The 24901-nt window shown below is 45.0% G+C and overlaps 1 protein-coding gene across 12 annotated transcripts in view; it reads left to right on the top strand.

Annotated features, from left to right (window-relative positions):
- HERC1 (HECT and RLD domain containing E3 ubiquitin protein ligase family member 1) overlaps positions 1-24901 on the top strand; it is a 1155039-nt gene that overhangs the window by 906260 nt on the left and 223878 nt on the right. For all 12 annotated transcript variants that reach the window (XM_069222059.1, XM_069222062.1, XM_069222061.1 and 9 more), the window contains exons 58-59: positions 16932-17072; positions 23849-23950. In XM_069222059.1, the coding sequence (XP_069078160.1) occupies positions 16932-17072; positions 23849-23950 (243 nt within the window). The remainder of the gene's footprint in view (positions 1-16931; positions 17073-23848; positions 23951-24901) is intronic.

Raw genomic sequence — 24901 nt, forward strand, 5'->3', positions numbered from 1 at the left:
ACCGTCTCACTCCCTTTGTCCGGTGTGTCCTGAGAGGAACGAGAAAGACGTGCATCAGTATATGGGTATCTATCAGGAGTCTATTTCAGAGGTTATATTTTCTCCCAGAGGTCTACGGGTGTTGGGATTCTCTTCTCTGGTTTCTTTTGTCTTAATTTTGTTTTTGTTTAACCTAGTGTTTCTTAGAACCCTCTTGTGCTTGTTTGGTACCTTCCTTATGGGTGGTACTCTGTAGTTGGAGTTTAATTGTTCTGACCCCCAGACTGTCCCGTCCTGTACTAGTATAGGTGAGCGAAATAATTTTTGGCAGCTCACACTCCTGTTCCTGTTGAGGAACCTCTTGGAGCCTTTGGCGAATGGCGGGTGCTGCTGCTTCCCCTTTCCACTGTGTCAAAACTGTGCATCAGTTTCATCCCCAAATCCAGGGCTGGGACTGCCCCATATTAGTTTTGAATTTGTTTTAACACTTCTGGTAAATTGACAAGTGTTCAGGGTACCATGCGTGGTAGTGTATATTGCGGCAAATACTGAACTCCAAGTGTTACATTTCTCTCTTGAGGGGACCATACAAAAGAGGAAGCACCTGGTGAGAATTCAGTGTTTGTCTTGGGGTCCTCTAGGGGGAACCTCAGCTGGTTTGTTTTGTGAGCAATCCAGAACGGAATTTTCTCCTGCTCTGTGGGTGCTTTTCCCATTTTTGAGTGGACTGTTTGTGGATTAATTCCCGGAACGGCCAATTGCTCAACAGCCGAAGCAGCCCTTGCTGAGACGATGTTTGGAGCCTGCATCATGAATTGCATTACTCATCTATATATTGCTACTACCTCATTGTAAAGTGTGCTTACTTCAGCTACTGCCATAGCCTGCACATTGGGATGTGGTGTGTACGTGCCAAGTGCTGTTCACGTCGGTCCATCATTACTTAAAGGACCTAATCTCACGGGTTGTATTACATGTAGCAGGGCGCCATTGAACAGGTTTTGATGTTCATGATAATAGAGAGGTATCTCTAAGAATAGGTAAGCTCAGTAGTGTTGTGATACATTTGATATTCTGTATGCATGAAATGTATGTGTATTTGCATCTTTTTCAGGAAAGTTGACCCAGGAGTATAATATTTCTGTCCTATTTGCGTAATGAGCTTCCACAAAGAATGTGGCATCCCCGCCCTTTTCTGTTAAACCATGGGCTAAAAAACTCTGCGTGAGCAGATGTCAGCATTTATCCCCAATGTTTACATGATTGGCCATTTTTTAGAATAGGTGTTAGGGTTGGGTAGCCAACAGGGGAAAAAATCCTCTGATGGTTCAAGCTTGAACAACCTACAGCCTATATAGACACTCCCTATTCAGCTGAGGAGGATTGCCCCTAAGACCACAGACGTCTCCGTGTGATGGGACTTAGGGCACTTTTTGTGTGTGTGTGAGACAGAGGTACTAAGGAGACCTGTAAAATTAGTGCCTTCCATCATTGTTGGCAGCGCCATGTCATAAGTACTGTCGCATAGCAACAAGGCTGCTGGATTTGGGGCTGAAGCACCTCTGCGTTGTCGGTGACTGAGTCACTCCCACATCAGTTGGTAGCTGTCGGCCCAACCTTCTCGGCTCACTGGCAGCACCTCACCTAAACGCAACCGGTAAAGGTGATTTGTGGATGCCTTGCATGGACCTCTGAAAACCCCTCAGGGAAATCCTCACCCTTACTCTTTTCTCTCCACACACAAGTCTCTTACACACAATTAGGCAGGAAAATACATTTATTTATTAGACTGCAACTATGATGAAATGCATTAGCTGCAATGACTAGGATAATGAGAAATAACAAAATCAAGATTGAGAAAATTACATCTGTAAATATGAACAACCCCAACATTTTGTCATGACATGAATATACAATTCCTGCCTAAAAAGCCTAATCTCTAGACCCTAAGCGAGAGCATGGCAATGTAAGTCAAATTTGTCTGTACAGTGTCCCGTAGACGCACACCCAATCGCCATTACCTTGGCAAAAGGTCAGGCCGCCAGTCTCCAGATTAGGATCCGTAAAGACACAAAGGCTGAGGTCAGCTGAAAACCGGCATGCAGAACGGATGGAAATTCTGACTGGAACCCCCCTCTAATGCCCTTTTTCCCACAAGATGTTTTTATAAGGGACATGTTTATTTGCTCAGAAGCCTGACGCAAGTATGTACCTAAGCACTGGATCATTTATGCAGACTTGGGGCCGGCAATTCAAAATATAATTCTGTGTGCCTCGCATTCCGTTCTTGTGATTCCAAGAAAAAGAACATGATGCAAAGTATGTTATCAAGTTTTCCATTTAACATTTTCGAGTGCAAGAACAGTTTGAAAACCACAATATAGACATATGATTTGGATACAAGTTTTGCGCATTGAAACATACTTACATACAATAAGTTTAGCTATGAACCGTCTGTGGTGCACATGGATTATATCACGTGCATCAACAAAGTATTAGTGGGTTGATTGTGCATGGCAAGTATAGATAAGACAACATTAGGCTGAAGTTCAGCATTCCTGGCCTGTCAGTTGTTTTCTCGGAAATCATGAGCTCTCGCCAGGCAGCTGCTCAGTAGGGGTTGCATGTAAATAGGAGCTTATAAACCTGTGGATACAGGGTGGCTATAGGTATAACTCGTGAAACAGTTAAGAAACATGGAATCCGGTCTTAACATCCCCCAAACCCTAGCCCAGGGAGGCCTCCCATCGCCCAACCGTATAGTATAGCAGATGAGGGAGTACCACCATCTTCAGGAGGGTAATCCTCCCCGCCACTGAGAGTGGCAACGTCTGCCAGAAGTCCATCTGGGATGAATAGACGACACTGTCCGTCGGAGATTTCCGTCATGCAGGTCCTCCTTTTTGTGGAAGATTTGTATACCCAAATATCAGAATGTCCTGGGTTGCCATGGTAGCCGAACTCCAGAGAGGTACAGGCGCGGGTCCAGTAGGTCACGTTCGCAGGGGGAAGAGGCAGGATTTCACCCAGTTGACACGTTATCCAGATAATGTAGGAAATTGCTGCAGAATGTCCGCAGTTTTAATAGGGACATTATCAATGTCTCAGAGGTACAGGAGAAGATCATCTGCAGCGGAGAAAGGGGCAGCCCTGCCAAGTGCCCCTTCCCACCTCCACTGGCTCAGAGATGATCTTGCCGACTTTTACCCTAAATCGAGGCTGGGTATACAACAGTCTCACCATGCACAGGAAATGAGGGCCAAAACCAAATCTCTGCAGGGACAGGTAGGGCCACTCCAAGGAATCAAAGGCTTTCTCCAGATGGACACAAGGCCAATTCTATGTTGAATATCTCATGACTCTAAATAGGTGGCTAATGTTGTGAGAGGTGTCTTGAGCTGGTACAAAGCCGTTCTGGTCCGGGTGCACCAGCTGGCAAGTGTTGGGCAATATTTTGTTTGTGTTACATCAGGGACCTCTCCACACGAGTCAGATCGCGTTCAGTGGATTTGCGTAAGTTCCATTGTGTGCCCATACAATGTCCTCTGATAAAGACTTTAAATGCTTCCCATTCGACAAGACCAGAGGACGCTGTGTCGTTATATTAAAAAAAAATCAGGAATCTCTCCATCCAGCAATGCTTTGAACACTGCATCCTCCTACAGTTCCGGGCGAAGACGTCAGGTGGGAATGAGCAGAGGAGACGTGTCCCAGCCCAATTGCTTGAGCTGTGGATTATGATCTGAGTGCGACCTAAATAGTCAGTCATCAGTACAGCGGGGTACAGATTAGGTGTGCATAAAATTCTATCAAGACGGACACACAGTTGGTGCGGAGCAACGAAGAAAGAATAGACCCTAATGTTAGTGTTTTGCTGACGCCATACGTCCAACAGTTGTGAGCTCTTGAGCCAGTTCTGAAATGCGCGTGCAGTCGCCACAGCAGGCGCAGTGGGCAAAGGCGAGAAGGAACGATCCAGTATGCTATTAAAGTCACCTCCCAATAGCCAGGGAAGATCACTCCAATGAGAAAGGGGGCTGGACAATGCATGGAAAAAGGAGGCTTGGTCTGTTATCGGAGCATATATGGATCCTAATACCATTGCTCGACCAGCAAGGTGTCCTCGTATAAGGACATAACGCTTTTGTGCATCAACGTTCTGATCCTCCATAACGAATGGTGTGCCCAGTCTAACCCAGTGTTTCCCTGGCATAGGAGGAATAACCTGTTGCAAAAAGTTGCCCTCAGCAACGCCGCTGCAGTCTTGCAATTTCAGGCTGCGTAAGGTGAGTCCTCTGTAAGAGCGTTATGTGGATTGAGTGTCTCTTTAAGATATGAAAATATGGAATATCTGCGTGCCGGCGTGTCTATACCACGCACATGCCATGTGAGAATATTAGTGGGGTTCATGGTGGGTCAGTAACTCTGAAGTGCCCCTCAGTCCCATTTCCAGAGGCGCAGGACATCGTGCAGTCAACGACAGAACCCCCGCAAGGAGGGGGGCGAGGGAAATCGAGACTCCATTCTAAAGTAAACAAATACAACTTAAGACCAAAGACTTGTGTAAAAGTAACTTGAAGGAATACCATTAGAGCAGAGGGACAGCTGTTATCTGCCCAGACAAATTAATTTGCCTATGTGGCGTAACAGATGCGAGAGAGTGGCTCCCACAAATGGGGGTGTGGAATAAGGAAGGTGACTGGTGCCTGTTGTAATCTAGGACGTAATCCCTAACGAAATATAAGCACGGTTAAAAAATGTCTATAGGATATAGTATTCAGTATAGGGGACAGGAGGTAGGGCGCCGCCAAGCAACAGCCGTTGGCCATCAAGGGCACCAAGACATCAGAGCTCCCAATGAGATCCTAGGCAAGGCTATAAAATACCTCCAGAAAGCTGGAATGATAGGTAGCAAAGTGCAGCCGTCCAAATGCCGCTCACCGTGTCATCATCAGTCGACTAAGTGTCATACGCGTGTCAGCTTGGTAAGTTCAGATCAGATCATCTGCTGTTTGTGGCGTCACCGCAGGGTGGACGGAGGACCCCACCTCAGAAGACATCTCGGGAGAGGAACCATCCTCACCGTTGGAGTTTGTGAGCTCTGAGTCCAAATCTGAGGTGAATGATGGAACCCTAATGGCTGCGGCAGATTGTAGCTCACAACGACGCTCCTGTATGATCTGTTCTAGGTCAGGACCGTGTCTTACCTCCCTCGAAGTTAGCGCATTTCGTTTGCGACTTTGAGGGTCTGTGGACCCAGCGTCGCCAGCCCCTCCGCCCCAGCCTCCCGCCAACTGACCAGATCTGCGGACTCCAGCCACTCCCAGGCCGCCTCCGGGGTGTTGAAGTAAAACAAGAAGAAGACAGACAAAAAACAGGGAAAAGCAGGGAAAAAGCAAGGAGAAAGCACAGAAAAAATGGGGGGAAGCTAGGAGAAAGCAGTGAAAATGAGGGAAAAGCAAAGAGAAAGCACTCTAACGGGGAAAAGCAAAGATAAAGCAGTGAGACTGAGGGAAAAACAAGGATAAGGCACAAAAAAAATGGGGGAGGGAAGCAAGGAGAAGACAGGAGCAAGAGCGATGCAGCAGGGGGGAAGCTGGGCCTTTAAACTGCTAACCCGACTGCCATTTAAACCAATGACAAAGCCAAAACATCCCTTTTTATTATATATTGGTCACCCCTAAAGTCAGCCTATCAAATCCTAAAGCAGGGTGCTCTATATTAAAAAGTAGAACATTTATTTTTATGTGTTCTAACAAGTTGTAGTTTTTACTGTGGAAAGTCTAGTAGCTCCATTGGCAAATGCAGAGTTAAATGCCGTTGACTGGAACAACCAAAGTTGGTTCTTCAAGGTATCAAAACAATAGTTAAAAACATGACTTGATGCCCAAGTTTATTTTAATGTAATTTTTAAGTAAAAGCAGCTTTTGAATTTTGCCACTCTCTAGCTAAAGTTTTCCAGTGGCCAGTCTCAGATGTTGGCCACAAGACATACTTCTGTCCTCCTTGAACGAAGTGTGACTGGCTCATCTATTGTTCCCTTTCCTAGTAGAGGCAGTCACACTTCATTCAGGGAGGGCAAAGAAGTGTTATCTCTTCTAGCAAAAAGCCACACTATGTGTGCCAAAAAGGTGAGCTCCAAAGGGGAAACTGCCTTTGAAGAGCAAATGGTGGACAAATACTAGAAGGTCTTCTCTTTTGCTCAGTTTGACAGGTTGGCATCGGCACAGAGAAGGGAAAACAGTTGCCAAGCTGGCTTTCCATTGGGCATGTAGCCCTCAGGTAGCAATGCTTCTAGGGTGGGCTACCAAGCTACACACGCACAGAGAATGGCTTTGCCATCTTGGGAGTGGGCAGAATTGTGTGTTTCGGGCATAGCTAGATGCCACACATTGCAAGAAGTCATCATCTGACAGGAAGAGACCCAGTAGTCCATTGGCTAGTAACCACTGGATTCCCACAGGGCACTGTCTGTGCACAAACATGGCACCCACACCTCAAGTCACATCTGGACTGGAGAGAGGCCTAAAGGGCTTCTAATAAAGAGAGTACTGTGCCTGTGGTGATTGGCTCATGAAAAAGTCGCTCCAAACCCCAGCCCAAAGAGATGACTCCAAGAGTAATTTACCTTACTTCCTGTTTCCAGCTACAGGGCCACAACTAGTTGAAGAAGTGTGCCTGATCACCACTGACTGCCTGTGTGCACACTTGGTGGCTGAGACTCGATGCTCCAAAGTTGCACCCTGGTCTGTTGGGCCCAGGAGAGTTGCCAAAGTGAAGTTTGGTTCCCTAAGAAGAACACTAGCCTTCACCAAAGGGAGCTGCTGAGTTTGCTATGACTGGAGACCAGTAGTCAAGTGACAAATGGACTTTTACTGGGCCCACTAGAACTTTGAGGAACATCAAGCACTGTGGCCAGACGGTGCATCCCCTAATTTGCCCTCCCCCTCCCCATGGCTGTTCGCCCATGGAGCCTGGATCTGGGCTTGAGACTGCTGTGGTGACAAGGTAACTGTTCTACAAAACCTTGCTGACCTTCTTGACTTGCTCCCTGTTGGAGATGGTCATCTAAAGTGGGCCACAGTACCTACACAAAACTTTACAAAAGTTTTTCAGAGTTTCCACTAACCACAATTATTACCGGTACTTGTTGATAATTTGAGTCAAAACAGTTATGTGAGTTTTAGTTTAAAAAAAAGCTACAGCTCCAGAACCCTCAGTTTTTAATTTGGTGTCTATAAATTCATACAAATAAGATCTATTTACATAAATTGTTTTCAGAATTCTTTTGTGGCTTTCTTATTCAGTTATTTTGATACTTCTAGGTGTTTATACTTGTTCATTTGTTTAAGCATGACTGCCTGGAGCCGCAGCTACTCAGGGTTGAGCTTAGAGTTTTACAGACAAATCTGACTTGACTCAAGATGAGGTCAGGAGTCTGTTACTTGGTTAGTTCCCATAGCCACACCATTTAATACATTGCTTCCTTCACAGCAACCAAACAATGGAACTCTATTCACCATACTCTGTCACTCTCTTAATGAAAAGACTTTCAGAAAATCTCCAAAGACCTTGCTATCAACATTTTTGATTAATCAGATGCCACTTCTAAATCTGTATTTAGCGTTGGAAGGCCTTTCTGGGTAGCCATGTGCTATACAAGTCCTCTAATCAATTAGGGGGTCATTCTGACCCTGGCGGCCGGTGGCCGCCAGGGCCACCGACCACGGGAGCACCGCCAACAGGCTGGCGGTGCTCCAACGAGCATTCTGACCGCGGCGGTTCAGCCGCGGTCAGAAGCGGAAAGTCAGCGGTCTCCCGCTGACTTTCCGCTGCTCGTTTGAATCCTCCATGGCTGCGGAGCGCGCTCCGCAGCCATGAGGATTCTGACCCCCCCTACCGCCATCCTGTTCATGCCGGGAAAGCCGCCATGAACAGGATGGCGGTAGGGGGGGTCGCGGGGCCCCCGTAAGAGGGCCCCGCAAAGTATTTCAGTGTCTGCTTTGCAGACACTGAAATACGCGACGGGTGCCACTGCACCCGTCGCACCTTCCCACTCCGCCGGCTCGATTACGAGCCGGCATCCTCGTGGGAAGGGAGTTTTTCCCTGGGCTGGCGGGCGGTCTTTTGGAGACCGCCCGCCAGCCCAGGGAAAAACTCATAATACCCTCCGCGGTCTTCTGACCGCGGAGCGGTATAATGGGGGCGGAATTCTGGCGGGCGGCCTCCGCCGCCCGCCAGAATCAGAATCACCCCCTTAGTCAGTTAAGGGGAGCTGTTTGTTACCGTTCTAATTATGGCTTATTGATTGGCTAAGTATTCTGTACATACTCCAATAAAAATATTCTATCACCAACATCAGTGAAAAAAAGTGAAAGAAAGGGAGGCTTGATATGGTTGTGCATCTGAGATCCTTTTTGTTTCAGTATTTCCTGTCTCACCCCGGTAGGTATGAAATAGAGAGGTTCCTGATATCTCTTCCTGTAAGCAGCATGCAACACATCATAAGAAAGAGGGATTTTCCACTAAATAGCTTTCCGGTTCAGATCTGACAATTGGCTGCCTTGTTCTTTGACTTCTCCATGATATTTTTGGTGCTTGTACATAAGAAGACGCAGCTAGAGTTTCCAACACTATCTATGGATCTGGCGCAAGATGCCTTCTTTATAAAATCCATGTGTTTCATATTCTAGGCTTGTCCTTTGCCCTCTGGGGTATCTTTGGTCCATATGCCGCACTCTAAAACTTGAGGAATTTTACCACTGCTGACTCAGACCTGGATGTTGATTGACTCGCACAGGCTCTGCAAATGATGCCCATTTCTGATCCATCATTGAACTCCTTGTTTTTTCCTAATGACTGCACCCTAAGGAACATTCTAGCATGAAAGGCATTCTCGTCAAGTGAGAGTCTGGCTACTTTAAAGGATGCTCTTCTAACTGAATGTCTGCGCAGGGTGCAAAAAGTTGCTTGACTTGACACATTACGTGGTTCCATCCCTAATCCTGGCTCTAATGCCTTTCAAATGCATTCCAGCATTCCACTTTCTGAGAAAGAATAAAGGTAAATGCAATGACCTTTATTTTGACTACCCCTCAGATATTTTATTTTCAACTGTCTCAGCACTATGGGAGAAGCCCTTTTCCTCTCCAGCAGTTGATCATCTGGAAGCAAGTGCCGTTATTCTGCTCCTAGACACAAGAAATGTAGCTACCCATCATCACAAAGTTTGGTGGTTCACATGTCTTATTGGCTTGTTCGATGCAGTGTGAGAGATGGCACAATTGGCCACAATTAGCATGATAGAAAATATGTGACTGTCTTTCCCAGCTCACCCATTGTTTTGCTTTCACTAATGACCGAGCTGACAAAAATCTCTGGAATGCAGTTCTTAGTTTAAAGAAGACATTTATTATTACTTCACCACGAGGTTCCTGAGAAAGGAGACTAGTAGGTTGGAGGCACACGTTTAAAAGTAGTCACAGCAATGAAAGGAAAATATATCAAAGTGATTCTCAAACTGCAAGGTACACAGCAAAAATATGTGATTATATTATAGCATAATTGCAAAGCAAAGAATAAAGTCAAAATTCATCACCGTAGGGCCTGTCAATGCTCTTAATCTTTCTCATGCCAGCAAGTTGATGACCCCTGTTCAACTGCGAGAAAGAGTTTTCCACCCTCACGGGATGTCAGGCTTTTGACGTCCAATCCTGACCGAAGTCTCAGAAAATTCCCCAGCTGCTGCCCAGGGACACCTTTTATAGATTAAATAATCATGGGAAAAAGCCTTCTGAAAGGCCCTTCCCTCTCAGATGTGAATTATAAAAAAATGCTTACTTACTTTAGGTAAACCTTGGCAGGAATGTGTTGCAAGCTGGCCATCATTCCGAGACACGCCTTTCAAGGTCAAACTGTTTTCTGCACTAAAGAAAAACACAGCTCATCTGCAGTGTCTCAACTGCAATGTCTAACACCACGATAAAGCCAATAGGCAGCTAAACTGAATACAAAATGTAATGTGCAACTAGTGAACATTGAACAACTAATATGCACAGTGGTAAAACACAAAGTCAGTGGTCAAAACATACTTATTTTCACTACACCCACGATACGTAAAACTGTGTATTGGTGTTCTTCTGCTCCAGAATTGACTAAGTGGGGCAGTATAAACGTACCACCTTAGCACACTGATTTCAGTTTTCCTTTCTTTCTTTTCCCTGCTTTTTCTTGTCAGTTGACACCTTTTTCTTTAATGTCTGTCTTTCCAGTGTACAAAGGAACTGTGTCCCCTCCTAGGACTACAGGGTTCAAACCTTGTTGGAACTGTCACAAGCAAATGTCTGTTGCATAACCACATCAGATGTGTCTCTGGCCTTTGGGTTCAGGACATGACTCCCAAATACTACAAGGAGTGCTACCTTATGGATACGAAAGCAGTTCGAGACTGCCAAGCAAAACTGTTCATCACCTAAAAAGTCATAGAATTCCAGATTCTGCTTGAAATTAAGAGTGCATATCCATTCCCAATCTCAAGGCTGTTCCTGTGACAGGTCCTCGTCGTAGTAAAAGTCTTCTGGTAAGTTTAAGAATCAAAAGCACAGGAAAGGCAACCAAAATCCATCTCAGTCCTACTTCTGTCAGCCAATCAATCAATAAATATTTGTAAAGCTCGGCTACTCACCCGTGAGGCTCTCAAGGCGTGGGGTGGAGGAGAGGGGCCTCATCCAAAGAGCCACATCTTGAGGTTCTTCCTGAAGATGGTGAGTGACAGGCTTTGTCTGAGGTGCAGAGGGAGGTGGTTCCAGCTCATTGCTGCAGCATAGTTGAAAGATCATCCTCCGGCGGTGGTTTTGCGGATGTGAGGGACGGTGGCCAGGGCCATCTGGGCGGAGCGAAGGGATATGGCTGGGGTGGGGAAGGAGACGCAGTGGTTCAGGTAGGCTGGTCCTGCGTTGTGTATGGCCTTGTACGTGTGTGTGAGAAGCTTAAAGATGATTCGCTTCTCGACCGGTAGCCAGTGGAGGGTCCTCAGGTGTTGGGAGATGTGTTCTCGGCGTGGGAGGTCCAGAATGAGTCTGGCGGCGGCATTCTGGAAGAGTTCAAGTTTCTTTATGTTTCTAGTTGAGGTACCAGCATAGACAGGGCGTTGCCGTAGTCGAGCTTGCATGTGACTAAGGTATGAGTGACTGTCCTGAGTCAGTTTGCTGGGATCCATCTGAAGATCTTCTGAAATTTGCAGTGTGTGCCGGCAGGAGGAGGTGAATGAGTTGTAAGGACATCAGGGTGTCTCCATGTCTCCCGCCCTGTTTCCAGCTAAGGAGCTAACTAATCAGCTTATTCCATTGCCCCCTGAGTTTACCAGGCCATTGTCATCGAAACCTGGTACCATTCTGGCTTGCTCTTTCACACTTTCAGGCGGCAAGTATGCATAGAGACCTCCAGATGTGCTACTAGGTGCAGCTTCACTCTATGCCGCCTATACCTTTTGAACCTGTCTCGGGTACTACTACGATGCTGAAACTGACTTCCATCTGAACACTAAAATTCTAGCCAGTCCTCTTGACGTAGATGCCCGCTCCAACCACCGGCATCGGAGAAATACTCCTTTTCTATTGACCTGTTTGACTCAAAGCTGATACAGTCTCAGCCCTGACCAAGGTTACGTCCTGGCACCATACCAGCGCAACCAATCCCAGTTCAGTCTGACTCAGATAGAACTCTCTGCCCTTACCTCAGAGTTGTGCATATCAGTTGTACAACAACTGTTCAGTTCAGATTCTAATCAGTCTGCCATAGGATATGATGATGGAAATAATTTTCCCACAAACTACGATGATGGCAGTTTACTTACAAACTTATAAAAGGCCAGTGGAAGAGTGTGCCTCTTTTGCTGTTATGCTATGATGAGTAGCAGAGGTATTAGATTTACAACTGACAAGAGTGAAAATCAAGACTAACATACTGACAGAGGTGTTGCATCCCGGCAAACTTCAACCAAACCATTACATCCATTCTCTGTAGTCCTGACTGACAATTGCTTGGGCTAAGCTTTGTTCCTGTCCTTCAAGGGACATGTGGACAGGCGTCCTAGACTGGTGCCAGGCAACCTTAAATTGATGACACAGCATCCTACATCAGAAGGTTTTGTTGTTCAGACTTTCACCAGTAGAGTGATCCCTAATTTATTCCTTATGACTCCCCCAGATGGTCAAATCATGTTGAGTCACTGGGGAAACAAATGTTTTCCTTGCCCATCCTGGCCCCTTTTTGAGTAAATGCTAGCTGTTTACTGGGATGATATTCCCATGCTCAATGGGATATGGCTAGTGAGATCATGCCGGCAGTCCTCAAGGGATTACAGGATGCCACTAAGTATGTTATACTGTCTGAGTTGGACACCTCCGACTGCTTTGGCAGAGTAGTAGGCCTAAGCATGGTGCTATTGCAGTATGGTTGGGTGAGATCCCTGGGCTTCTCAGGTGACATGCAAGCCTCTTTAATGGATACACTGTTCACCTGTTTGGTGAGAAGAACGATTCTGCATTAGAACACTTTAAAAAACATAAGTCCACAGCACTTTCCTTAGGCCTCTCTACCCCTGCAACAGTTCCCTGAACAGCTGCACCCCTTTCAAGGGTACTCCAGATGGTTGGCATACTGGAAACATCAGGGCCCACCGCACCCACAACAGTCACCACAGTCATTTTGAGGGCAGACAATTAAGCAAGACAGTGCCCAGGCCATCAGAGAGAGCCCACTTTCCAGTCCCCCATCCCTCCAGCAACTGCAGCTAGGCCACTTTAGTTTGCTCTTAGTGGTCTAAGCCCACCTTGTGGGAGGGATGATCTGTCTTTTCCTCCAGGGTGGTAAAGGCATTTGGCAGGTGGCTCCTGCTGATCATTAAATGGAGCTATGCCCTGTCATTCCTTTTAGTCCCACTTTAACTTTGCCCCTATATCAGAGCATCTTTCAAATCAGTATCTGTCCATTTTGTTGCAAAACGTGCAGGCTCTTTTGGCCAGAGCATTATAGAGGTGGTCCAACTCTGGTAATTGGACTGGCTGTCACTACTGGGATTTCTCCATGCCAAAACAGGACAAAGAACTACATCTTATTTTAGGACACCACCCTCTGAATGCCTTCTTGCAGAATAACAGATTCAGGCTACCCATGCTGGCCTATGTTCTTTCTCTCTTGGGTGGTCCAGGACATTGGATGTTGGCCTTGGACCTGTGGGAGGCCTACTTTCATGTACCCCTCTTGCAGTCTACAAATGTTTTCTGTGGGTCAAAGTGGGCCAGGAACATTTTCAGTTTGCCCTGACCAACTTCTGACGCACTAGTGATCCTTCGATGATCATGAAAGTGATGATGGTGGCTGCTGCACACCTTCAAAGGTTGGGGTTTCGAGTATTCCCCTACCTGGATGACTGGCTTTTGTATGTGGTCTTGCCTCAGTCACTTACAGACCACCACCAATTGACAGCGAACCTCCTAACATTGTTGGGATTCACTATCAATTTACTGAAGTCAAACCTGTCTCCTTTGCAGAGGCCTGCTTTTTTTTTTAAATGATTCTGGATATAGTGCAAATTCAAGCCTTCCCACCACCACGAGTCCAGGCTATGATCCAAATGTTTCAACCTCGGTCCTGGGTTTTGGTGGGAGTATTTGTGATGCTTCTAGGACAGTGGTTCTCAAACTTTTGACTTCTGTGGACTCCCACGTTATCATTACTGGAGCCCCCCCACAAAGTCATTAGTGTAAGCCCGGCACCCAGGCCTAAATATTGTTGATGATTTGAACCACAAATCGATACACAGAAAATTGATAACACATTTTACATTTTATTTAATTTGCAAACAAAAAACAATTTTAATAGGAAGCTTGGAACTTTTCTAAATTAAATTAAAGCCACACATTGTCCATACTGTATTCTGTTAGATATACCTACACAGCTCCCACAAATCAATCTTGGGATACTAATTGGATTTTGTGCCTGGAATTTCACATTCCTTGGCAACTTTATTATTCTGTTAATATTAGTTTAAGTTCTAGGCGGTCATGGACCGCCTGAAAAGGCTTCCCAGAGGCCCAGGTGTCCCCGGACCACAGGTTGCGAACTACTGTTCTAGGACTTTTTGCACCTTGCACCTTGCATTCTGCAGGATCTGCAGTGGAACCTGAAGTCTCAGTGGGCTCAGCACAATGGAACCTTGCAAGATTCCATCCAGGTTTTGTGAGAAGTCTGCAAACACTTTGTAGAGGTGAATCAACTAAATTGGACCTTCAGCACGATGATGACAGATGCATCACTGCTTGGATTGGGAGGTTATCTGGGAGATGTAGAAATTGGAAGAAACTAGTTTCTGGTGGAGTCCCATCTCTGCATCAGCCTGTTGGAGTTGCTGGCCAAACCTTCCTACCATCCATCAGAGATGCAAGTTTAGAGCCTTAAGGAGAACATCACTGCCATGTTGTACTGCATTAGACAGGGCTGAATTATGTGCCAGGAAGTACACTGCCTCTGAAGCAGACTGGAGTACAGACTGTAGCTATGGGGCATTCCTTTAGTCATGAACCACCAGCTGGGATCTTTGAATGCCAGGGCAGACAAACTTAGCAGGTGGTATCTTTCTTCCCCATTAAGAATATGCAATGTCAACACTTTGTTCTCTGACATCTCCAGGAAGATTCTCTCTATGAGATGCATTCTGGATAGTGTAAATCACGGAACTCCTGTATGCCCTTCCTCCCCTGCCTCTCTTGTCCCAAGTTCTGAAGAAGATCAGGACCACTGGGCCCAAGTCATTCTAGTTGGTGCAGATGAGCATACTATGGTACCTGGAACTTCTGGGCATGAGCATGTGTGCTCTGATCAGACTACCTTTTCAGGAGGATGTCCTGTCACAGCAACAGGGCAGTGTCCTGAACCCGCACAGTCAGCAGCTCCACACGTGGAGATTGAGCAGTGGCAGTTGACTGCATTTCATCTTCCATCTGAAGTTGTGTCTATCATCCTAGCAGCTAGTTGACCTTTTACGAAGTCTGTCTACGCTGGGTGCGTAGACAGGTTTGTAGCCTGGAGTGGCACTCCCAACAGTGATCAATTACAGACCAAACATTTGTATTGTTTTCTCTTTATTCCATTTAAGGTTACTTATCTGCCCTTTTGGCCTTTTTAGCTTTATGTGACAAGACTCCTTGTTCATATCACTTGTGATTAGATTTATAAAGGCTTTGAACCATTTGTACATTTTGCTCTGTCAGTCTTTCAGGTCTCTTTGTCTGAGCTATTCCATAGACTCCCCCGCCTTTGGGAGGTTACTGATTTGGTATATATATATCAAGGGTGAGGAATCTGCAGTTAGAAGTAGCCATACAAAGAACAAGTTACTTACCTTCAGTAACACTCTTTCTTGTGGATGCTCAGTCTAAATGCAGGTTCCTGCCCTCCCATCTCCCCATTCTGTGTAATTGTCTCTTTTTTCCATCTAACAAGATCCCAATCTTACAATCTGCTCACCGGTTTTCCTGACAGGGCCAAGAAAGAAACTGACATCCACATGCAGGGGGGCTGCTTTTATGCAGCCCTACTTTGTCACTTCTCGGGGAAACAGCGTCCGCGTGGAGCTGCATGATGCCACCTACCTTTCTGATCCAGTATGGTGCCTGGGGATATTCTAACGGTGAGAATAATGGCTGCATTTTAAGATGTTCTGGTTTTTCTTGCCAAGAATGCTGTCAAGAGTGCCAGATGACCAAAAACATTGAGGGTGCTACTCCTAATACTTCTTGCCCCCCCAGTGCGAGTAGACAACTGAGACCTTGCCTCAGCATGATAGTCCTCAAGTCTTTCCTAGGCAAAGAGATATTTAAGATGTCCTCAAAGGGTCATGGTCTTCTGCAAACTAGATGGTGTCCCTGGACTTGCAGGATGCTTATTATCCCAACCCTGTCATAAAGTCCGACAGAGGGTTCTCTCTTGAGGTTTGTGGACTACTATATTTTTTTAGCATATTACCCCACTGTTTTTCTGGACACTTCTCTGAGAGCCCTGTCCAGGGGGATCTGTTGTGCTGCAACATGGGCTTAGTGTGTTCCTTTTCGAGGCATTTCTGTCTGACCTCCCAATCTTAAGGTGAAAGCCATTTTGCCAGGTCTGTCTTGAAAGAGTTTTGGATCTGATCTATCATCACCAAGGCCCACCTCCTGTGTGAGTTTGGTATGGGACTGATTTAAGAAAGAAGATATCTGCCATAAGAAGTCTACATCAGAATTTAAGTTGCTTACCTTTTGTAACAATCTTTCTGGTGGATACTCTGACTTCCGGCAGGTTCTCTATTACCTGTGCTCTTTCCTGGACCGAGGGGTGAGGTGAGTTCTGATTGGTTCTTGTTATCAAGGCTCTGCAGCTGTTTTTTTTTTTTTTAAATGATGGCACACTATATTTAAATCTTGCGTTAATCTAGTCCTTGGCCTGTCTCTGAGGGATACGGAAAATAGATTTGGAGCTGCAACTTAAATAAGCTCTGTAGTATAACATCTGGTGGACGGAGTGGTGCTACCTCTTGGTACTGGGGAGCAGTTTCACCTTTTCTGCATCTCGTCTGGCACTGGGTGAGGTTCCAAAAAAGTAAGTAGTTTGTTGCAATAAACAGCATAACAGTGTTTCTGTCCATAAAGTTAACATAACAAATTGCTTGCAATACAGTTGGGATGATCCATGTTTTAATTCTTTGGAATTTCATGTTATGGCATTGGTAATGTAGTAGTGTGTGGGTTTGAGAGCACAACTTCATATGGCTTACTAATATTGTGAAATCTGGGGTAATAAAAGTATGCTTTTATTACATTTGTTACTGCAATTTGGTATTGTTTACTTCAATTAATTTGTATGTTCCTCATCCTGTGTTAGTCCCAATTTGTACTAATGGAATCCATTTACAGGATGGGTACAAGGACATTATAAAGTGTGTTTACCAGCTGAAAGGACATATCACACCTGTTAGAACAGTTGCATTCAGCACTGATGGGCTGGCTTTGGTGTCTGGCGGCCTTGGTGGACTCATGAACGTTTGGTCCTTAAGGGTAAGATAGCATTCTATTTGAAGCACTTTGAATTTGAGTAATGTCATGAAAAATATTACCTTCAAGTAAAGGAAATGGATTTAACTGAACATAAATGTAAGTTGTTTAGGAATGTTATAGGACTTTTCTGTCTGAGTATTTAATGGTTTTAAAATACTTGCATTTAGTTTGTCTGCACACCCTGTCCATCCTCTCCTTTATCTGTGTAGGCTTATGATGCTGAGCTCTTAATAGCCTGCTTGTCACTCCATTAGATTAGGCATATGATGCCCCATTCAGCTGTGATAATTGGCAGGTGACGCTGTGTGACAATCCCCGCAGCTTGCTACTGAGCCATTCTGTGAGTTGTATCACATAAGTATTAGTTTCACTGCTGGGACATATCCCATTTGCTGCACTTCCTCTGTTTGTTTCTGAAGCATTGTCTTTGCCTATAGCCCTCAGCTTCCCAAACAGGCCCACTTTTGTGGTTTTATTTTAGGGCACCAAGGGAGACTAACTCCCTCTCATAAACCCTTCTGTGAGGCTGTCAGGGACACGGTAGACATCAGCTTAGGTATATGGGTTCTATAGGGATGCAGAGAGTGCCTTAATGGCTGGATTACAACAGTCATCTACCTCTTTGCAAAATGCTAAGATAACACCCTATTCTGTGCTCTTTTGCAGAGAACGTAAGTTGGAAGGCTTTGTTGAATAATTGGAGTGGAATACCCCTCATTATACACTTGTCCCTGCTGCTAATATGAATTATATGTCTGTAATGCCAGCTTCCTAAAGTATTCAAGTAATAGTTTATTCAGCTGGGACAGGATTATCTCTTGATCAACATGTAGGAAATGTCACTATGCACATGAATAGTTGAGTAGTTTGGTGCATAAGCATGTGTATATTTTGTCTACACCATATTGCTCTGTTTCAAGAAGCATTGTCATTCAAGGTTAAATTCTGCAGAAATAGCAATGTGATCACATTGCAATGCAACCTAGATTTTTAGACAATTGTTCACCCAGCAAGATAATGCATAATATGTGTATCTCAACTCAACAGCAGCAGAACAAAGTTGAAATTCACATATATGAAATGAGTGAACAATGGGTCCATTTTCTTGTGAAGAATATTACATTTTAAACTGGCCTTTAGTTAAAAAACAAATAAGCAACTAATATTATATTGCTAAACACAACATAGGCGGCTCCAGATGTCTCATCACTGAGTTCAGTGGAAATCAATCGGAGTATCTTCACTCTATTATTTTCCAAATATTTATTGGGCTCAAGGTGTAATTGGTTATGAAGCTAGTACTTGACACCCTGAAAGTATATCTGTTGGTGGAAACAGTCAAGAGCCTGTCAGTCAGCTTCTAGTAAAGTTAAATGTTAGGTAGTGATATTTTTGTAGGTCAATGTGAGCTATACAAATTAAATTTCAAATCTTTAATAGTAGAGACATACAGTGAGAATCCTGGAAGAGGCTTCTTATTTTGATGGTGGGAAGTGTTAATCTTCCTAATGTGTGAGTCATATCACATTTTCATTTTTTTTTCAAACAGTACCAGTGTACTTGGCCAAGCATTTGTTTCAATAATTAGTGCAATAACAATATTTATCTAAGGTGGAAAAATTGCTACAATGTGTGGTCAGTGGCAGAGGGAGGCTGAGTACCTTTAGAGGTTAATTACTATGCAACAGCAGGAAAATATTTGCAGATTTTGTTAATGTCAAAATGTCAAGTATGCCTGCAATATCTGGTGATTGATAGTTATAGTTAATGATGGAAACACGTTGCAAGGATTTTTATTTCAATGTCGAAATCTTTTTTTTTTTTTTTAAATACGTTTTAACTGATGGAAGCGCTTCGCAAATAGGAAATATGATACGATTCTCCTGCTGCATAAATATACATCAATATGGAATAACCCCAAAATCGTAGAAGAAATTACAAAAGTAGCATTGCAACTGGGGAAAGATAGCAGTATTTTGATTTTGGGGCACCTTCTGTGAGAGGAATAGTTTATAGCTACTCTTCTCCTCAACTAAGACGTTGTCCTAAATCAATTAAGTATTTGGTGGGGTGAAAATGCTAAGAACTGATGACAAGCTAAGATTCGCAAAGGATCGTGTTTTGTGAAAAGATAACATCATGTATATTCAAACATAGTGTAACCTTATCAATATATAAGAAATGGCAGATGGAAGCTGGATAGACATAATCAAAGAACAATGACGGTGTTTAATCCATTAATGCATGAGATTTTAATCAGAGCAAATTTAAAACTAATATAGTATTTGTGTGTATCACTTGTATTGGCAACCTAGGAAAATACATAGGGTTTTCTCAAGTCTAATGATAGATGTTCTTAACTTTTGTTTTATTTCTGAAGGTACCCTGAAGCATACATCTTTCACTATTCTATTTTTGAAGGTCTCTATGAATTTCAAAATAGCCATAGTGCATATAAAACTTGTAGGAAGCGGGCGGGTTTTCACATCCTGGTAGACTCTCGATCAGGGGGTCCTGTGTGTTGAGGCTGCAGGCATCGTCAGGGAGTCCGGCAGGAGTGGACCCAAGGTGTACTCAAACTGTCAGGAGCGACTGGTGCAGTGGTTGCTGAAGGTATCTGATTTTCTCCCACCACCAGGCTGTGGGAGAAAGGGCCTGTGTGCAGAGGCTGCAGGCGTCTCAGGTGGGTTCAGGATGGGTGAGACCACACTGAACTTGGTCTCTGGGCAGCTGAATAATTGCGTTGACACAGTTGGTTGGCTTCACCTCAGGTCATGGATGTCGGGTGCAGTGGTCACTTCAGGTATCGTGTTTCCTTGGAGTTTCTATTTGTAGAGCAGGTCCGCTGCCCACAGGAGACTTGAGTCTTTATTGAAGGTTGGAAGAGTTGGCTTTTTGTGCAGAGCCCTTTGAGTTCAGCAGGCAGTTTGACGTGGTCAGCTGCTTCTTCTTTTCCTCTTCTGCCGGTGCAACTATTCTTTGTCCAAGTCTTCTTAAGTTGTCAAAATCTGCGTTCTAGGGTTCAGGGATGCCACCTAAATGCTCAATTTTGGGGCGTTACAGGGAGTGCCAGGTGGTAGCTAGTAGGCTGACCACTTTGAGGGTGACTAGACCCTTTTTTGACCACTTATGCTGGGAAATGAGCATGAACCTAACCCTAGTGGCCTAATTCCTTCCAAGCAAGATGGAGGAATTTGAAAGATAGTGTCCACTTCAGCTCCTCCACCTTAGGGGTTGGACTGGCAAGAACGGGGCACTCCTCCTAATTTAACTAACTTTCCCATCTGTGCTGCTGCCAGAAGTGGGGTCAGGACATGGGGGTTGGTCAGCTCTGCCATTTGGAGAGACCTGGGTCACTGTGCAAAGGCAGCAAGGCCTTTGAATCTTCCCGCCCTGGAATGTCCATCCTGCCTGGGAGAGGAGGCCACACCTCTGCCCAATGCATGCGTTATTCTCAGGCCCTCAAGAGCACTGGCTCTCATCTTGGGAGTCAGAAACGCGCCTGTGGTGGCTGAACTGCTTAGGACCAGTCAGTCAACACACTAGTAGTTGGTAGATTTTCAGGGGCACCTCTAAGGCACCCTCTGTGCATTTATTAATAAATTCATCACTGGGGTCAGTGAGTGTTTATTATTCTGAGTTGTTTAATACCAAACATCCCAGGATTCATAGAAGTCATCATGTAGCTAGAGAACTCGTGATGACAAGTGTCCAGCACATGTATTCAAAATGGCTTCCCTGTGCACTTACTATGTCTCGGAATCGACAGAGACTTAGCAGGGGCATATCTGCTCATGCATATATGCCCTTACATGTGCCTGGATGCACCCTGCCTTAGGAGTGACTTACACGTGGCACATGCAGTGATAGGGGACCTGAATAGCTCCTTGATTAGGTGTGAATTGGCTGCAAGAGTTGAGACAAAGGGACTGAGTGCAGGGAGATGTTGAAGCAATTGGGAGGTGAGCCCTACTGTAACTCCACAGCCCCAGAGTCCAAAAATATCTCCGACGCTGTCAGTCTATGAGGTGGCTCCTCATAGCCCTCAGTTTTCACCGGCGCCACAAGAGCCTGATGATGTGCAGCAGCAGGATCAAGACCAGAGATATCCTGCCTTCCCGGCTCCGGGAGCGGATCCGGGAGCATTTCTAAATGCGATGTATGCTGTTTTCCAGTCTATGGCCCCTGCTGGTACGCCGGCGGGTCCCACGGGACCATTAGCATTTTCACTGGGCTCCCCGGCTCCATATAAGATGAAGCTGTTTATGCCATTTTGCCCGGTTGGGGGTGCCCAGTTGACACCGATGATGTCTCCACGAGGTATGGCGTCACCATCTAGATCCGTGGCGACGTTGCCATCACTGCGTCAGCCAACGCCAATGCTATCCCCTCCCCAGCCGGTCCCATTACCTTTGTGCCAGCCGGCTCCGAAGATGGCACCGTTGAAGTCCCTGTTGGCGCCGGATCCGAGTGATTCTCGGATTCATCCATCCTCTCCTATGCCCTGTCAAGATTCGAAACCGGTGTCTTCGGTGTCGGTGAATTCGATGTCAACGCCGAGGCTAGAGCCCCGCTTGAGATCTCGAAGGAAGGCCTTGCGTCTCCTTGAAGAGGAAGAATACCGGCAGTTGGAGGAGGGCGAGCTTGTAGAGTATTTGGATGAATACCAAGGATTGGGATCAGCCAGTGGGATGGATACTTCCCCGGAATGGGACATTTCATCTCCAGGGGAGTTTACGGAGGAGGCAGCAACATTTCATTTGGTCATTAGAAAGGCAGCGGACTACTTAGACCTGCTTTTATCTGCAGCAGAGGTGAAGACAAATCTGCTAACTGAGGTGCTGCATCCCTCTACGTCCTTGGCTGATCCTTTGCTGCCCTTCAACGAGGCATTGATGGAGCCTATTATGGATTTGTGGAGGAAACCAGTTTCGTCTCCGGCTGTGAATAGGGCTGTAGCATGGAGGCATAGGGGAGCACCCGGGGATCCTGGGTTCATTTCACGTCATCCAACCCCGGAGAGTTTAGTGGTTCAAGCATCTTGCTCCACAGAGTCTGCTCCTGGTTCATTCCCTGTAGTCCCGTCTGATAGAGAGTCCAAACAAATGGAACAGTCTTTGAAAAATATATTTTCGTCTTGCAGCATGGCGCTCAAGACTGCAAACGCTACCTGAATGCTGGGCAGGTATGTCCACGCCCTTATGGACTCGGCCTATGGTCGGGGATCTGCCACAGGATGCACAGAGGCCTTTTGGAACACTGTTTTCGGGCGCGCAGGCTGCGGCACAGCAGATTATACAATCTGGCCTTGATAAAACGGACTCAGTTGCCAGGGCAATGGGGACATCTGTTGCTACAAGGAGGCACGCTTGGCAGAGGTCCTCCATATTCTCCTCGGATGTACAGACCACCTTACTAGACTTGCCCTTTGATGGTGAAACGCTGTTTGGGGAAAAAGCAGACTCTGCCCTTGAACATTTTAAGGACAGCCGGGCTACAGCAAAGTCCTTAGGCTTACAGGCTACCCCTGCTGCCCCTTATAGGCCTTTTCGCAGGTTCAGAGAGTTTGGTCGTGGGGCAGTTTTTCTGAATTAATATAATTTTTTGGTTAATATGGGAAAGTTGTACCCTTACATTAGACTGAAAAAATGGTCACTGCTTCTGTGTCAGCCTCCAATTTTTCCTCATTGAAATAGGCATTACCTCTTCAAAGCAGTTCCAATTTTGTAGAAAGTAGCACCAGCTAACATTCCATGATAACCATACTTGACATTTTCAACACTTTTTCCACACCTTCTCCAGTTAATGCTTTTTTCCATGTTTTGTGTCAAGTGACAAGTCAGCTGTTTAGGCTTATGGTCCATCCTAGGCCCATCTGTGATATCATTATTTCTCTTGCAGGAGAAGCCTCTGGCTTCCGCAGCACCAGGTTGGGTATAACTAACTTTTCTCTGGTACCAAAAGTGTCTGTTTAGTTGTGCCACCTATGCCTGACTATCCAGACACACAGGATATGTTTAGCATTCATAAAAATAAGCATGTCTAAACCCTGTAAGTGTTAAGTTGGCTCCCACTGGACATGAAATTGAAGTTTAGCGAATCTTTGGCTTGTGCACAAAGCCTGTTGAGCCAAATGTCCAGGGTGCATACCCAATCTTAAACATAGTGGATTAGCTCAGGAAGGCAGAGCTATCTGCAATTATAAAGTAATTTCACAGATTTTCATATCTAATTGCTTCAGAACTCTGATACGCTTTAATTTTCTGAGGCAAGATGTGCGTGACAGTGAGGCTAATAATATGCTTCTCAGAGCATTGCTCCTGTAAATTTCTAACAAAAGCGGTCCTTGGCAGAGTAGGGGTTTCTCAATTTTTAAGCACACTTTTTGGTGGAGAACTTCTTTTAAGTCTCCACAATCAGAAAAAAGCTAGTGATGTTTTGGAACTTTCTGTCCTCACTGTGCAAACAAACGTAAATCTCTACACAGAGATTGTCACAGCTGAACCATAAATGTTAAAGATAAAAGCTTTATTGATGGATTTGCCCTGCCAGATAGATGGTAAATCAAGATGAATGTGCCTTTTTCACTCATGAAGTATATTTCTCTTCCTTAGTGTTTCTTAATGAACACTTGAGATATTGGCTAGTTATATAATTTGTGTATAGCCATGCAAACTAAATCATGCTTGTGCATTTCAGAGACCACAGAATATGTATATGTATGCACAGTTTGAAAAAAAATATGTACTTAATACCAATTGTTTTATTATTTTTAGGACGGCTCGATATTGCAGACTGCAGTTAATGGTTCTGGATCTATTCAGACTACTGTGTGGATTCCTGATGTTGGGGTTGCTGCTTGCTCTAGTCGATCAAAGGTAATTTTATATACAGTATCATGAACTAATTAACACATTATCTTTGACAAGCAGAATAATTATCTTTTTTTGTTTTCAATTGTTATGTGAATTTCAAGTTTAAAATAAATCAGCAAATACATCACACTCTTGCAATGTTTCAGAATCACTTTGATTTGTCCTTCCCCAGCTCCCCACCCCACTTCCGGGAACTGGTTCTCTCTGACCAGTCTAAGGCCCTCTCTGACCTGGCCTAAAGCCACTAGGCCTAACCTCACTCTTCCTGCTGTTGCCTCTCTCCCCACTGTCCTCCGCTGCCTCCCGTGTGTGTTCTCTTGCTCTCTGTACCTCAATCTTGCCCCTCCTTGCGCTCCTATGCCTCTCTTTTCTCATACATCTTTCTTTCTCACATTTTTTGTTCTGCTTTCTCATTCTTTTTCCTCATACTTTTGTGCCTCTTTTCCCCACTCTTTTTCTCTTACTTTTGTGCCTCTTTTCTCACTCTATTCCATCACTTTGGTGCGTCTTTTCTATTACTTTTGTCTTTTTCTTCAGTCTTTTCCATTACTTTTGTGCCTTTTTTCTAATACTTTTCTTACTTATGTGCCTTTTTCATGCTCGTTCTTATTCTTTTGTGGCTTTTCCTTTCATACTTTTGTGGCTTTTACTGTCTTTTTCCCACAGCCCCAACTCTGTCCTGTGCTTTTCCCTCCTCTCACCTCCCCATGCTCTTTACCTGCTCTCCTCCATCTTCTGCTGCTTCACGCCTTTCCATAACCCCACCCACCGTCTCCCTTTCCTAACTCGTCATTGACCCAATAAACAATGCAGGAGACATGTTAGACAAGGTCTTTGCCTCTGGCAATAGCATAAGCTACCACTTTGCCTTAAAATGTACATGGAATGACCACTACATCATCCATTTCAAAATCTGCATGCCAAAAGCCAAAACACCCATCATCATCAACCAAC

The sequence above is a fragment of the Pleurodeles waltl genome, chromosome 3_1, assembly GCF_031143425.1.
Source record: "Pleurodeles waltl isolate 20211129_DDA chromosome 3_1, aPleWal1.hap1.20221129, whole genome shotgun sequence".
NCBI classification, from domain to species: Eukaryota; Metazoa; Chordata; class Amphibia; order Caudata; family Salamandridae; genus Pleurodeles; species Pleurodeles waltl.